This window comes from Cylas formicarius, unplaced genomic scaffold (genome assembly GCF_029955315.1).
Source record: "Cylas formicarius isolate icCylForm1 unplaced genomic scaffold, icCylForm1.1 PGA_scaffold_12__32_contigs__length_19106922, whole genome shotgun sequence".
Taxonomy (NCBI): domain Eukaryota; kingdom Metazoa; phylum Arthropoda; class Insecta; order Coleoptera; family Brentidae; genus Cylas; species Cylas formicarius.
In genome coordinates this window covers 9,326,556-9,340,709 of record NW_026844225.1, presented here as the reverse complement: position 1 = coordinate 9,340,709, position 14,154 = coordinate 9,326,556, and the positions used below count along the sequence as shown (strand labels likewise).

Sequence of the window (14,154 nt, the reverse complement as noted above, 5' to 3'; positions counted from 1 at the left end):
ATTAAAGTCGCACCTTATTATGGTTAGTTGAGACTACAAGGAACCAGAAGAAACCAATGCTTTTTTTTTAAATAATTGTTCAAAAATTTCTGAACTATTTTTTTCTAATTTGCTGATGACAATACTTCAACCGTTTCGGCATCGCGTGAAAAGTATACTCGAACACTGAAACATTCGATGCGGCAGAATTATTTTTTTAGAAGAATCCCATTTCTAATTTTTCTTGACCACCTGACTTGGCACCTACAATGAATCACCCTATATACGTGTAGAAATAATAGGTATATCCTCAAAAGCTGGCGTTAACTGACGCTTGTTGCTCGCAAGCATGGCAATTCCAATAACACACATTTAACGAATCAACGAAATAAAAAAAGCATTCTCTTATTAAAGCTTTACCTGACCCGATTACATCCTTCACGCAAAAATCGTGTATAGGGTGGTCTATTATTAACTAGATAGATAAAAAACTAGATTAGATAAAAAAAATGGGTTAGGATGATATTTTGCGTGACTTTTAAAATTTGAAGTTCCTATATATATTTATTATTTTTTCATTTAATTATTACAATAAAATTAAGCAATCACACAAACAGTTTTTACTGTAGACTATTATTTAATAAAAATAAATTTCTGCCTTCAAAAACAAACATTAAAATGTAAAAATAAATCGACCGGCAACCAATATACGGTTTTATTTTTGTTTGCTTCAAATCTATTCTACATTGAAAATCTAAAAATACAATATATTACTCCTTACTTCTTGTGGAAACCGCATTATGTTGTAGGTGCGTTTCATATAATTTCCGGGGTTAAATTTCCATCTCTATGGGAATCCCAGAACCTAGAAAGGCGTTTCCAAAAATTATTTTCTTTATATTTAAATCCATATGTTGTAATCTCTCTTACCTAGTTTTCTCTCTCATTAAAAAGAATACTCTCTATCGTTGTTGATCAATATTTCACGAAAAAATGCAACACTTTTTTTTATTTAGAAGGTTCTATTGACTCAGTACTTTCCCATTTTTTCAGGCCAAACATAAGGATCACATGCACTTCCAGGAAGGAATCAGTTCATGCTGTTACCTTGGAAATTGATCAAAAAATTTGAAATATACATTTATTTAGGTTAAATAGTATTCTCTATAGCTTATTAATTATTGCATTTATTTGTATGCAGTAGCTTTTCCGCCACAGAATAGCAGCAATATTCCACCACAATTTCATTAAACAGTTGCTACTCTATTAGGGGTACTGCTTGGACCTGTAGGCAACACTTATAAACATTGTTCATAGCTTGTTTTAGTTTCTTTGGAAAAAACTTTTTTAAAAACATACTAAGTTAAGTGATAAGCGCCTAATCATGGGCGAATTTTTTATGCGAGATTATGTCATTGTTCGGGGTTAGAAAGTGACGCAATTCGCAAGCAATCAAATTTGAAAAAGTGATTTACTCATCATGTAAGACGCCTTTACGACATGGCAGTCATGTCGCAAAAATGCAGCGTTAATGGAAATCCATCACGTTTATATCATGTAATATTCTGATTTCTCCAAAGTCTTAAAAACTTACCTTTAGCACGAAACAGCCACACAAACACACGCAATCAATTTATTCTAATAAATTCACATCGCCATTTTCTAAAAAAGACCGGCCGACTATGACTACGGGTTTATGTCACAATGATAGGTATTGGTTTTCAAATCGGATCGACCGTTTGACACGCAGTAAATGTAATTATGTAATTAGTACGTCATCAATTTAACACAATTTTTTTAATTTATCGTGGACAGTGCGAACTGAAAAGTGGAATACTGTATGATTCTCAAATCGGTAACTTCTAGATATTTCCGACGGTGCAGCTGCGGCTGGGAAATTCACAAATAGCGCAAGTAGTAATTTGAGAGATTCGTTTTGCTTATTGCAACTTCACACTGTTCATGTTGTAAATTTTTATTGCCAATTTATTATAAATCACCCAATCCGGCGACTCCCTCACAAATGCGACGCTGCTTGATACACAGTTAAATCTACGTCATTAATTAAAAACAAATTTTAAAATTAAATAGAAAAACGCATTAGTCAAAATCGTTTCCATTTATTCACATTTATTTCGCACGAGACTTACCTGATCTTATATAATCTTTCCGTTTTTAAAAAAATAGTTAAATTTATCTTATGGATTAAATATCACAACAACAAACATACGTAAATGTATGTTATTATCCTTAAAATACAAAAGTTGAATAATTTGAGGTCCATCCTTCACAACATAGAAAATCAACAACACTTATTGCGATATGGAAAGAATGGGTGAAGAAATAACCTCAAAAACATCAGCACTACAAATTACAATGTACAAAACAATTTTGGTGCATTTAATAAATAAAACTAGGAAATAAATAAGGTAAAAATAAGTTCCCTAAGTTGAGTTATCACTTAAACAATAATAGAAGCGTTGTAAATAACTTATATCCCTTCCACAATTCCCATCAATAACATTTTTCCCAGTTATAATTTTTGATTCAACTGCTGCAGTTTTTAAAAACCACAATTGAACAGAGCTTCATAATTCGATCTCTGTACAGGGTCCGCCAAAGAGTACTGAACAAATAGTTAGTTTTGACTTTCCCTGTATTATTCGAGGCAACGAAAAATAACAAACTAAAAACTTTAAATGAACCTCAAAACGAGAGCTATTAAGTACATTTTTGTTTTTTAGAATCGATAGACTATCCAAAATTTTATGTTATCTATATAATAATATAGAGTTTCGTGATTTTTTATGAAAAGGGAAAGGAATCTAATTGTTCCTTTAGCGTATATTTGATTTTAACAGAATGAACTGGATATTCTAATATAAATATAATATATTAAGATGTATATAATTAAAATATAAATATAAATCCTAGCTCTTTTGTTTGAAGTTCAGTTGTTGGAAATTCAAAAATGAATGCCTGTGCAGTCATCATGGGCAGACCATATACAGTATGAAGTATACCTTCGTTGTTGAGAAAATACCACATGTATAAAATATCAAAAAATATTAAAGGATCAACTTCTATGTTACTAGATCATAATCCTTTAAATAAAAAGATATAATTTTGTTTTAAAAAATCAATCATTATAAATCATCTAAAATTGACATACCAGGGTCTAAAGGTCATACTACTGTTATTTCCGTATCATCTTCTTCTTCTTCGCTTAGTCCATACGTTATTAAATCTGACGTTGTTAATGACTGAATTGGGTCGAAGCTGCTTCCCAATACTAAAAAAAATGCCCTTATAACAACAGTAGGGTAAGCAAAGACATTAACCAACAAGTCGTTCAACAATAATGCATGCGAATTAAGCTTAAACTGAAAAAGTAGCTTGAAAAATTGAGACTGAGAAAAACTAAATATGCACAAGTTACTGTTTTTCACATTCACTTAACATTATTTTAATAATAAAATCGGATTAAGAAATAAAATTCCATCAAAGAAATAGGAATTCATTCAAGAAACAGATATAAATCTGGCATCACTGTACTATTGGAATGTCCACTTCTCTCCTGTGGTTAAATGTCTTTGCATATCCTGAAGGAAATTATTATAATTAGCATTGTGGTCGAAAACGAATCTTACCATTCAATAGGTTAAAAACAAAGTAAAACGCACCATGCAGTGTTGCCACTACCATAATAAACTCTTCAACTCTATGGACAGCACTAGGTTAATAAATTTAGGGTATTCTTACACTTGTAGGCTTTATATTGTTGATTCATAGCGTCTGTTGTAAAAAACTGTGTTTCTAATTGAAGACCCTCTAACTTAACAGGTTGCATTGTGTCGTCTAATAAATGTTGAGAATGTTGCTGTGAAGATGAAGTTGGTAGCAGTTGCAAATGTTGTAGGCGCATTTCGGAGATTGAAGACATTACCATTTGTGAGGAATCAAGTTCTTGTAGATAGGGCATAACCTGAAAATGACAGAAACATTGATGTCTAATGTTATTATATTATAAGTAATTAATTCTAACTTTATTCCCATCAGGTCTGTGAGGATTCCGACAACCACGGCATTTACAATCTATGCAAGCTTTACTTTCTACATAGCAGGGACATCGTTGACCGCAACATGTTAATTTCCCGGGTGTTGCGGTTGCGTTCCCACATCTGCATCCTTTTTTTGCTTTCATGCAGGGTTTTTTAAATATTCCCTAAAACACATGCAAATTATTTTTTTGCGCCATATTTAATAGTTTTTTTTTACTTAATTTGAACATTTCACTAACCTTTTCAGAAATTTCCTTTGGTTTACATGAACTTATGCTATTAACAAGTGCATTATTTGTTGTATTACAATTTGTACTATCCTTTGGCTTTCTCTTAATAGTAATTTTATTTCCCGAACCTGGATAAACAACTGAATATAATGATCTATTTTGACTACATGGTAAATTTTTTGAGGTCTCTCCTAAATTTTGCAATGCAGGAATATTCTGAGGACAAGCGGATTTTGTGTAAATGCAGGGTAGTATAGAATATGTTGATTTTGGCAGACCGCCTTGGCTTTTATAGTCATCTTCAAATTGAGCACCTTCTCTGATAAGTTGAATTAAATTACTTGCCCCCCTCTCGAAACCTGTACCAGGTTGGCAGGCTTGAGATTTAATGCAAAGGAAAATTGGGGAGTTCATTATAGTCAAACACATTTTTTTATACATCTGCATTAGGATACGCAAACTCTTATTTTCTCCATAGTCTTGGCAATCTTTACAATTTTCACAAGCTGGTTTTAACCTTTTTCTTCCACCTTTACATCTCTTGCATACGTGATGCTGGCACTGAGCATTAACTGGCGAATGAGGTTCCACTAACAGGTTGGAACATACAACACAACACAAGGAGTTGCGTAGGTATGGTACTAGTCGGTACAGATCCTGCCAGGACCCGGGATTATTTGGATCTGATCTTAGTATTATCTGTGTTGTTGTCACATACAGATTCGTGGAATTCATTTTCGTTTGCGTTGGGTGCTTCTCTTTAGATATTGACGACATTGTTCTTAGGTTAGAATAAAGGGTTTGTTTATATCGGCGTTATACGACGTATTCCGATTAATAGCTTAAAAATACTTCACGTACTTTTCGTGCCGCATTCATGGAAATGACATATTTGTACTGGTTATTAACAATAGTATATTATTTTCAAATTTGCTTCAACAAAAAATGTTTTGATTTTATTTTAAACCAAATACACATTGCAAGGTTGCCAAATGGCTATATTCATTCCCCAATAAATGACATATACCATCTGTTACTTGCTAATTTAAAAGTGTAATTTTTATAAATTTTATAAGAAAAGTCATTACTATACCTCTCAGGGATCCTGATAGATTTAAGTTTTGTTTAATTTCTTATTTTTGCGAGATTTAGTAACCATTCAATGCACCATCTATTGTCGACAAGCTGAAATAATTCTACTTCACTTACCATATAATCCGCTGCAAAATAAGCCGGAAAGTAACTAAAAAAGAAATTATATGAATTAAATTTGAAGAAGCGAATAATTTTACCTGAAAAAAAGAAATAAATCTAAAGGTCACCTTTTTCTATCTGCGGGGACTTGTAGACCAGAGAATAAAACGATATACAACCCAAAGATAAATGATAACAAAATCACAGTGTTGTCAAGTCATAATCGGCTTGTTTTAGAAATTACATGGTGACATCTGTAAGTCAATATGAAAACCAAATGGCTTGTGAAGAAAATATTTATATATATATAAACAGAAAACTTGGTCGTGTAATTACCTAATTTTCTTTTTCATAACATTGCGTCACTTGACGTCTCGAATGAATACTGTAGTAGAGAATCGCGATTTGAATTTTTTTTTAACAAACAACCCTTTTAACATGATTATATTTATATAAAAGCAATTCCTCCAGCACTCAAGGTGCGTATCTGAAACCATGCTAAGTTTGAATTAGTGCAATATTTATTGTCCTAAAAATCAATAGGTGAGTTTACAAACACCCAAGAGTTTATAAACACAAGATTTCCTTGGTGATAATGACATGATTATTTTTGGTACCTTAGTTACGTTATTTTTGATTGAGATATGAATAGTTTTGTCAGTTTGACTCATTTGCTTGTTGATTTTTAAAGTACATTTATTGTTTACCTATGAGTTGTTTATATTATGACATTTAAAAAACTACTTTCACTATTATTTAAACTGAATATTTCATAATACCAAGTGCAATATGGTTTTGGTAATAAGATAAAACAATTTTTTTAGAATTGTGACAAAGGAGATGGATTCTTTTTTCAGTCTTTTTGATCCCAGTAATGGGAATGATTGCTCTATGAACGAAGATTTTGCTCTTAATAATTTGCTGAATGAAAATTCCCTGCCTCCTGAACCCCAGCTTGGAAATGTTGAATACAAATTAAAAATTGTTAATCCAACCAAACAAAGGTTTGAACATCTAGTTACCCAGGTAAATTTTTATGTCATTTGCTGTCAATTATTTTATAAATATTTTCAGCTTAAGTGGAGACTTCGCGAAGGTAACGGCGAAGCCATTTATGAAATAGGTGTCGAAGACAGTGGAATTCTTGCTGGATTGTCTAAACGTGATATGACAGCTAGTTTACAAACTTTGGAGCAAATGGCTAAAAAACTTGGAGCAAGCACAACTCTACTCAGAGAAAAGCAACTGGACAATTCACGTAGTGTGGCTGAAGTTCTAGTAAGAAAAATTCCCGATGATCAGAATAACATTGAAATAAGGGTGGCTGTTTTGGGAAATGCAGGTATGAAAAATAATTGAGGGAACGAATGTGGATTTATTGTTGAATTTTTGCCTAGATGCCGGGAAAAGTACATTATTAGGAGTGTTGACGCAGGGAAACTTGGATAATGGTAGAGGCAAAGCAAGGCTAAATATGTTCCGCCACTTACATGAAATACAAAGTGGCCGAACTTCATCCATATCTCACGAGATTTTAGGCTTCAACTCGCAGGGTGAACCTATTAATTATAGTTCCAGTGAATTAATCACTGCAGAGGAGATTTGCGACAGAAGTACAAAACTTATAACATTTCTGGATTTGGCCGGACATAAGAAATATATTCGCACAACCATACAGGGTCTATCGGGTTATTCGCCTCATCATGCAATGCTTGTAGTAAGTTAATAATCCATCAGGACATTTGTAAATATGTTTTTCCCACCTTCAATTAACTAATTATAACTTAAAAATATATTTTATTTTAGATTTCAAGTACCGCGGGTGCAGTGGGAATGGCTCACGAACACCTAGCTATAGCGGTCGCTCTGAATGTACCATTTTTCATTGTGATTACTAAAATCGACTTGACTGACCCTGCGAATACCCTACAAAGTCTCGAATCTTTTTTGAAACAAGTGGGTAGCAGACGTGTACCTCTCATAATCAAGAACTTGGATGACGTAATCACTGCAGGAGCAAACCAGTTAACAGAGAATATTGTTCCAATATTTTGTGTGTCTAGCGTCAGCGGGGACGGCTTGGAGTTGCTCTTAAAATTTTTACATGTGCTTCCCCCCGGCAGCAGCTCGAAGGAAAAGGAGAGACTAGAACAGGTAAAGTTTTTTTTCAATGATACCCTTGGTGACATTTTGAGAGTAATAGAATGATGCTGTTGAGTAAATTGATCGGGCTTTTTCATTTATTTATAGGCAAAGACATTTAATCACCGTATTGTAAATATATTCGGTTTTATTATGCACTAGGGCTTAGTGTTTTTGGTTAGCACGTAATTAGCGCCACCAACAGTGTATAATTTGATTTCAGGAATTACCGGAATTTCATATCGACGAAAATTTCCGGGCTGGAGCTGTGGGGCAAGTTTTTGGCGGGCTATTAACCAAAGGTGTGATCATCGAAGGTGCCCAGATGCAAATAGGACCAATGAAAAATGGCTCTTTCCAAAGCGTAGTCGTAAAATCTATTCATAGAAATCGAGTACCATGCAGAATGGTACGAGCGGGACAAAGTGCCGCAATCTCTCTAGATAGTTACCTGCCTAATTTGAGAAACGGAATGGTTTTAGTTTCGAAAGAGCACACGGCTCATGGATGCCTATTTTTCCAAGCGACCGTATCAGTTCTCTTCCACGCAACAGCTGTTTATCCCGGTTTCCAAACCACTGTCCATATTGGAAATATAAGACAAACAGCAGTTGTCATTGGTATATGTTCGTCGAAATGTATCCACACGAATGAGAGAGATTCAGTGCTTTTTAAATTTAAAGTACATCCTGAATATGTAACCGTTGGTCAAAGACTTCTCTTTAGAGAAGGTGCATCTAAAGGTATAGGCGAGATCACTCAAATATTCCCACTGACCAATGGGGATGATAACTAAGTATGTGCTTTAATTTTTGGAATTGCTGACAGTGACTTAGTATTTGTTTTTTGTTATGTCCTTAATTCTTAGCTCTCATGCATTGTTGTACAGAAGGTCGATTGTGGTTGAAAAAAATTAAGTCTCTAGTACTAGCAGTACTTTTGATTGATTTTAAAAGAAGTCTCTCATTTGAAAAAAAAAATCGCCTCTCAAGCTAATTGATTATTTTATAACTGACCATAAAAATTTCTTTTTTTTTTCCTAAAGGCAAAGATTCGTGGAAACATATCGAGTTGCAATACCTTCGAAACATTAATTAACTACTCTCTTATATGTTTATTATGGTAATAACTTATAATTGTGTGACGATAAAAGTTCAAAGTTATTTTTTTATTGAGATAAGGTTGAGACTGCTTCAACCTTGAAACTATTAAATATATGTCCAGTTAAAAACTTTTTATGAAAAACAACTGTGATTATAAATAGTAGGTTAGGTTTCCAGTATTGTGGGCCACATTTTTCAAATAGTGAAAAACATGGCGTTAAATTAAATAGTACTTTCTAAAACACAAATTGCGTACTATGTCAAACTTGGATCTCCGTTAATAAATAAAGTTCTAACATTCTTTTTGTTTTATTTCTATTTTTATTTGGTAATGTTAATTTTACATTAAGGGTGAAATATAAGTTCTGCCAGTGAAAAATATTTAAAAAACAACTAGCGTCCAATATAACTTTTATTTGTTAAGGGTTAATAATGAGAATAAAATTGAGACACTTAACAATATATTCTAGATCATTGCACATTGTCTACGAAAATATAAATCTCTTAAATTTGAAAAACTCAACATTAATGTATACATATATAAATAACGAAAAAAATTATGATTTACCTTTATCAGCTAGGCCTATAAAGATCTCACATTTTGAATTCGTAAATTATCCTTTGGAAACGCAGCTTGTGATTCCTATATCGTTTTGATATTGAACAATATCAAATACTGTTGGCGCGTTAAAGCCTTGGAACAATTATAAAAATATATCTTAGCAACGCTTCAATCTTACGCCTGGAAAAATAATCTGGCACTCGTATAACTATAGTAGAACAATTCAAATTCCTGAAAAACGACAAATTATAACGTTACAGAGATAAATAGACAAAAAAACTCTTACCCTTTCAAAAGTATTGATTCGTTTTTCTGTTAAATTTAGGGTCTGCTTTAGTTTAGCATCATCTCCGTTCGATATCAAAGTCTGCTCTTTAATTTTCATTCTTTCATTTTTAAATTTTCTATTAACCGAATGAAACCAATGTAATGAGTTTAGCTGACTTTCTTGATCCAATAATTGTATGATATAAGCAAGACCTTAAATGTAAAACTCTTAGAATAGAATGTCCTTTAGTAGAAGTTTGTTTATGGGTGTATAAATTAAAAAAAAACGGAGATTTTCACGACTGTAATACAAGTAATAAGGACTGTTTTTCAAAAAAAAAAAAAGAGTAGAATTTTCAAAAAATATTTTACGAACACAGGTGTTAGAGTTTAGAATAAACTTTCCACAGAGCTAAAAATCAGTAGTAATATAAACATTTTTAAATCTAAACTGTTTTTATAATTTAATAATTTTATAATTTATAATTTATTAATGTTTGTTATCACTGTCACATATTTTTATTATATAAGTTCCTAATGTAGTTTTCTGATTCACTTGTCAAAATCCATAGTACACTGATTGTATTTTAAATATGTGGGATAATAAAAATATTATTATTACCTCAATGATAAAAAATTTATTATTACTGACTTTACACACAAAAAACTTACCTAAAGCAAAACCATCATCCGTAAAGGCACTGTTGGCTTTGTTCTTTTTATATAAGCGTTCTTTGGATGTTAAAGAGTGTTCTACGAAATTTATTGTCAAGGGAGGCACGATAACGAAGAAATTTTTCAAATGCATGTTACTAGGATTCCGAAACACCGACAAAAACACGTTCACCAACAATTTAAAATATTCCGTCGCTTCTTCGAAATTTTCAATGAAATTTTGCAAATCGTGAAGCAAACATTGGACGGCTTTTTGGGATAACTCGGTCAGTTGTTCCTTTTGCAATATTTCTTTGAAGTTATCAAGCCCCGTCAGGTCGGGTATAAAGCATGTTCCTTCCGCTAAGCATCTTTTACCTCCAGATCGTATTAGACGAATATAACCCATGGCATTACCTACGAGCACAACATTATGATATTTTAAATACATGTAACTTTGTTTCAAACCTATATGAGTAATCAGCTTCCTAAACAAATCCAAATAACTCTCTCCATCTTGATTCAATCCTAACTTCCTTATTCCAACGTTGAACTTTTCTGCTCGCTCATAAGGATACATCTGATTAAACTCAGTTTTATGTTCAGAGAAAAACCTCAGATCTTTTAACAATCGAGATTTGATATGCTCGTCGAACATAAACTGAGAAAAAATATGGAACTTATTTTTCAAAAATTGGTAAATAAAATTAACAGTGGTGTTCATTATCCCTATGCCATGGGTCCTTATGGAATTGGAAACATGAGATATATTTATAGAGTTTAAATGCTTATTGTTGCTGGACTGTTCTACAAAAACCTGACTATTCAAATTATAAAGGTACTTTTGGACGAAAACATTTATGTTTCGCATTATTTCTAAAACATCCAGCCCTTGATCTAAAGTCTGCATTGGCAGATCATCATCAACTGTATTCAAGGAATATTGTAAATAAGCCAACCTGAAAGCAATTTCCGAAAAATACTTAAGGGACTCGAAAATTAAACACTCACTTTCTCATTTCTCCATAAGTCTTCCAGTCATGTAAAACAACAGTGGTCAAATTATAAAACATGGTGCTCAAATAATGCTCGGCTTCATTTTTCACACTTTTATAAACGTTACCCAACAGCACGGGCATATATTTGTTGAAATTCAATGGAAAAACATTCTGGAAAGGGTCGGAGGGTGGCAACTGCAAATGTAAATGCGTTTGCATTCTCAAATTTGTCTCTACGATTTGATTCACTGGCGCAAAAAATTTCTCATTGAGAATTTTGCTGACGGCTGATGAAATTTCCTTGCCACCTATATTATCACAGTCCGTTAACGCGTTTAACATTAGCTAAAATAATTTTTAAATTAAAATATTACCAACACATCCCGAAAAATGTTACCATGTATCTCGCAACGTCGCTTTTGGATGACACCAATTTACTCAAATATACAGGCAAAATATAGTTGTAATGCCAGTAAAGGACAGAACAATCGCAGCGTTTTTGTAAAAACTCTGTATATCTCGATATTAATCCCAACTGTGACAATAGCACCTGCACATCATTTAATTTTGAATTATTTAAACCACTAGCAGATAGCGCCAAATTAGCTACTAATAGTCTGTTTTTGGTATTGGGTCCTAAAATGGAAGTCAGCTAGGGATGGTAAATTATTTGTTATATCTTTGTCACCTTTTATAGCATTTTCACAGATATTTAAAGCAGACATTATGTTATGCTGTTGATCTTTGTAAGATCTGTCTTGGACCAAATCTTTCTAAGAAAAAAATCTAATCAATAAAAAAACAACTGTTATACTACCATCATACCTTAATGCTTATTAAAATTGATAAAGCTTTATACTGTAAATGCTGGGAAATCAATAAAACCAGGTGAACCAAGAGTATTATATTCTGATTTAGGTTTAAATATATACTTTTTAAAATCTCAACCAACTTTGATATAGCTACCAACACCGTTTTTGTCACTGGCAACATCTTGTCAAAATGTACATTCATGACCCATTTAATTGTTGAATTGATCTTTTGCACAAGTTTTAAGCCATCCAATAATAACACACATATATATTGCAGCTGTTTTACTTTTAGGTTCCCCATATTCACTTTTATCTGTTTATCTAACTCTACTAAATAATAACATGTCTGTAAACAATACTCGTGTCAATCAATTATTACAATGTGAAGGTAAAAAAGTGCAATTATATACCTGTAGACAAAGTAAATTTGTTTCCTTGGGTAAGTTTTGGTTTTTAATATGAATTTGTGTAAGTCTATTACTCTCTATATTCTTCTGATCAATATATTTAGCTAGGGATTGCACATTTTTCAAAAAAAATTGTTCAGGATACCATACAATATTGCCAATGAGTGTACAAGCTAAAACCTGAAATTATGAACCAAAAACGTTGTGGGAAATACTTATATTAGTGAAAATTCAAATTACCTTTTTGTTTAACTCTAGTAATTTTTTTATGAATTTCCGATTTGTGCTTTCAAAAACATTAAAGTAGAATGCAGCAACAACATTTAATTGCAACAACATTTCAGAGCACAAAATATTCTCTTCATCCTTCTCTAATTCACTGATTTGAACAAATAAATAAGTTTGGAATTCCGCATTTAAGGTTGATTTCTTAATGTCATATATTAATTTGGAATCTAAATTACTAGTTGAATCCTAAAATAATGAAAATAAAACTTCTTGAAAACCTTCCAAAAGGTTTATTTACTTTGAAAATTGTTCCTGACAATAAAATAGTTTCTAGAACAGCCAAAGTTTTATCAAAATCTCTTACTTCGTCTTTTGAAAAATTGTATTTTGCACTGTTGTGCAAAATGTTTCTTAGAGCTCTCCTATATAGCAGCCAATGTTCTTTTAATATCTGCTTATCAAGTAGATAATCAAATTTTAACAGACATATTAGCAAATCTCCAAATAAATTTAAAATTTCCTAAAAACATAAATTGCTTAAACAAAACAAATTCCTTGTACCACTGTTAAAAAAGTGCTTACAGAAAAGCTAGGATTATTACCAGACACGTAATATTCTTTGGTCAAAATTGCTGTAAGCTGTTTTAACGTTAGTGATAAAACTTGCCTAGCCCTGATAACAAAAGCATGTAGCTTTTGCAAAGGTTCAACCAATTTACTAACAGATTCTAAATTTTGTAAACTTTTTCCAATATCTGAAAAATAAATTATAATACTATATACGTCCAAAGTTCGGTGGGTTAAAAAATGTTAATAAAATGAATTATTGACGAACACAACTAACAGATACCTTCTCCGTAGAATAAAAAATCCACACATAACTGCTGAGCTTCTGTTTTCAGTAATTCAATTTCCTGGCATATAGAACCAAGTGTGCTCAAAATTCGAAATAAGATTTTATTTTCTGACCGAGTTAAATCCAAAATAGAGCCACTTTCATGAGCTTCCACCTAAATGTACATTTTTATCACAACATATGCAGAAATAACGTATAAACACAACTTACATCTAGTAAAATTGGTTTAAGAGTTACATTTAAATTATTCCTAAACGATTTTTTGTTCTCGTTAGTTAATTCATTGAACTTTTCTAAGAACTCGCCAAATTCACGAAGTTTTGCTTCACTTGCAATCCCTAAAATTTTATTTACTAGTGCAAGATCAAAATTATAATTTCGGCGAACTTACTATGAGTTTCAGCGTTAAATTTCCTTTCTATCACATTTGAAGGTTCAAACATTTTAACATGTTTATTTATTCAATATTTAAAACCTTTAACCCTAGAAAAAAAATTCAGTATCCTCAATCACAGATTGTATTGTTTGCGTGAATTTTTCACAGATCATAGTCAACAGCGCCATCTACTGAAAAATGGCCAAACTGTTTCGAACACCAGAGTCGACGTGAATATTTCTTTAATGAAACCCACTGAATGATTATGCGAAATGGACAAATGTA

General features: G+C 32.2%; 3 protein-coding genes and 1 long non-coding RNA gene across 8 annotated transcripts; 1 reads left to right on the top strand and 3 right to left on the bottom strand.

Annotated features, from left to right (window-relative positions):
* Nucleotides 1-752: 752 nt before the first annotated feature.
* Nucleotides 753-1,674, bottom strand: LOC132695847 (uncharacterized). The gene is made up of 3 exons (XR_009617895.1): nt 1,574-1,674; nt 910-1,086; nt 753-844 (listed from the first exon to the last, which is right to left on the bottom strand). It is a non-coding gene; the product is annotated as an uncharacterized LOC132695847 (long non-coding RNA).
* A 257-nt stretch (nt 1,675-1,931) lies between these two features.
* Nucleotides 1,932-5,443, bottom strand: LOC132708730 (E3 ubiquitin-protein ligase MSL2). 2 transcript variants are annotated; one of them, XR_009620015.1, is made up of 4 exons: nt 4,280-5,443; nt 4,025-4,204; nt 3,630-3,964; nt 1,932-3,271 (listed from the first exon to the last, which is right to left on the bottom strand). XR_009620015.1 is itself a non-coding variant. In XM_060681269.1 (4 exons), the coding sequence occupies exons 1-4, from the start codon at nt 5,045-5,047 to the stop codon at nt 3,165-3,167; spliced, it is 1,278 nt and encodes a 425-aa protein (XP_060537252.1). In that variant the 5' UTR covers nt 5,048-5,442; the 3' UTR covers nt 1,933-3,164. The 2 variants fall into 2 exon arrangements, 1 of the variants encoding a protein (XP_060537252.1); XM_060681269.1 differs by having other exon boundaries at nt 1,933-3,271; nt 3,742-3,964; nt 4,280-5,442.
* A 392-nt stretch (nt 5,444-5,835) lies between these two features.
* On the top strand, nt 5,836-8,996 carry LOC132708833 (GTP-binding protein 2). Of its 4 annotated transcripts, none has more exons than XM_060681450.1 (6): nt 5,836-5,943; nt 6,289-6,490; nt 6,539-6,806; nt 6,862-7,181; nt 7,271-7,618; nt 7,830-8,996. In XM_060681450.1, exons 2-6 carry the CDS (start codon nt 6,305-6,307, stop codon nt 8,400-8,402), a joined length of 1,695 nt encoding a protein of 564 aa, XP_060537433.1. In that variant the 5' UTR covers nt 5,836-5,943; nt 6,289-6,304; the 3' UTR covers nt 8,403-8,996. The 4 variants fall into 4 exon arrangements, with proteins under 4 accessions (XP_060537433.1, XP_060537434.1, XP_060537431.1 ...); XM_060681451.1 differs by having other exon boundaries at nt 5,836-6,007; nt 6,322-6,490; nt 7,830-8,995; XM_060681448.1 differs by having other exon boundaries at nt 5,836-6,007; nt 7,830-8,995.
* Nucleotides 8,997-9,108: 112 nt separating this feature from the next.
* LOC132708832 (WASH complex subunit 4) lies at nt 9,109-14,008 on the bottom strand. Its single transcript, XM_060681447.1, has 15 exons — nt 13,885-14,008; nt 13,704-13,831; nt 13,488-13,647; nt 13,220-13,392; nt 12,936-13,157; nt 12,650-12,883; nt 12,413-12,589; nt 12,016-12,348; nt 11,879-11,963; nt 11,588-11,826; nt 11,204-11,535; nt 10,661-11,151; nt 10,211-10,609; nt 9,558-9,751; nt 9,109-9,502 (listed from the first exon to the last, which is right to left on the bottom strand). The coding sequence occupies exons 1-15, from the start codon at nt 13,934-13,936 to the stop codon at nt 9,446-9,448; spliced, it is 3,276 nt and encodes a 1,091-aa protein (XP_060537430.1). The 5' UTR covers nt 13,937-14,008; the 3' UTR covers nt 9,109-9,445.
* Between the last annotated feature and the right edge of the window lie 146 nt (nt 14,009-14,154).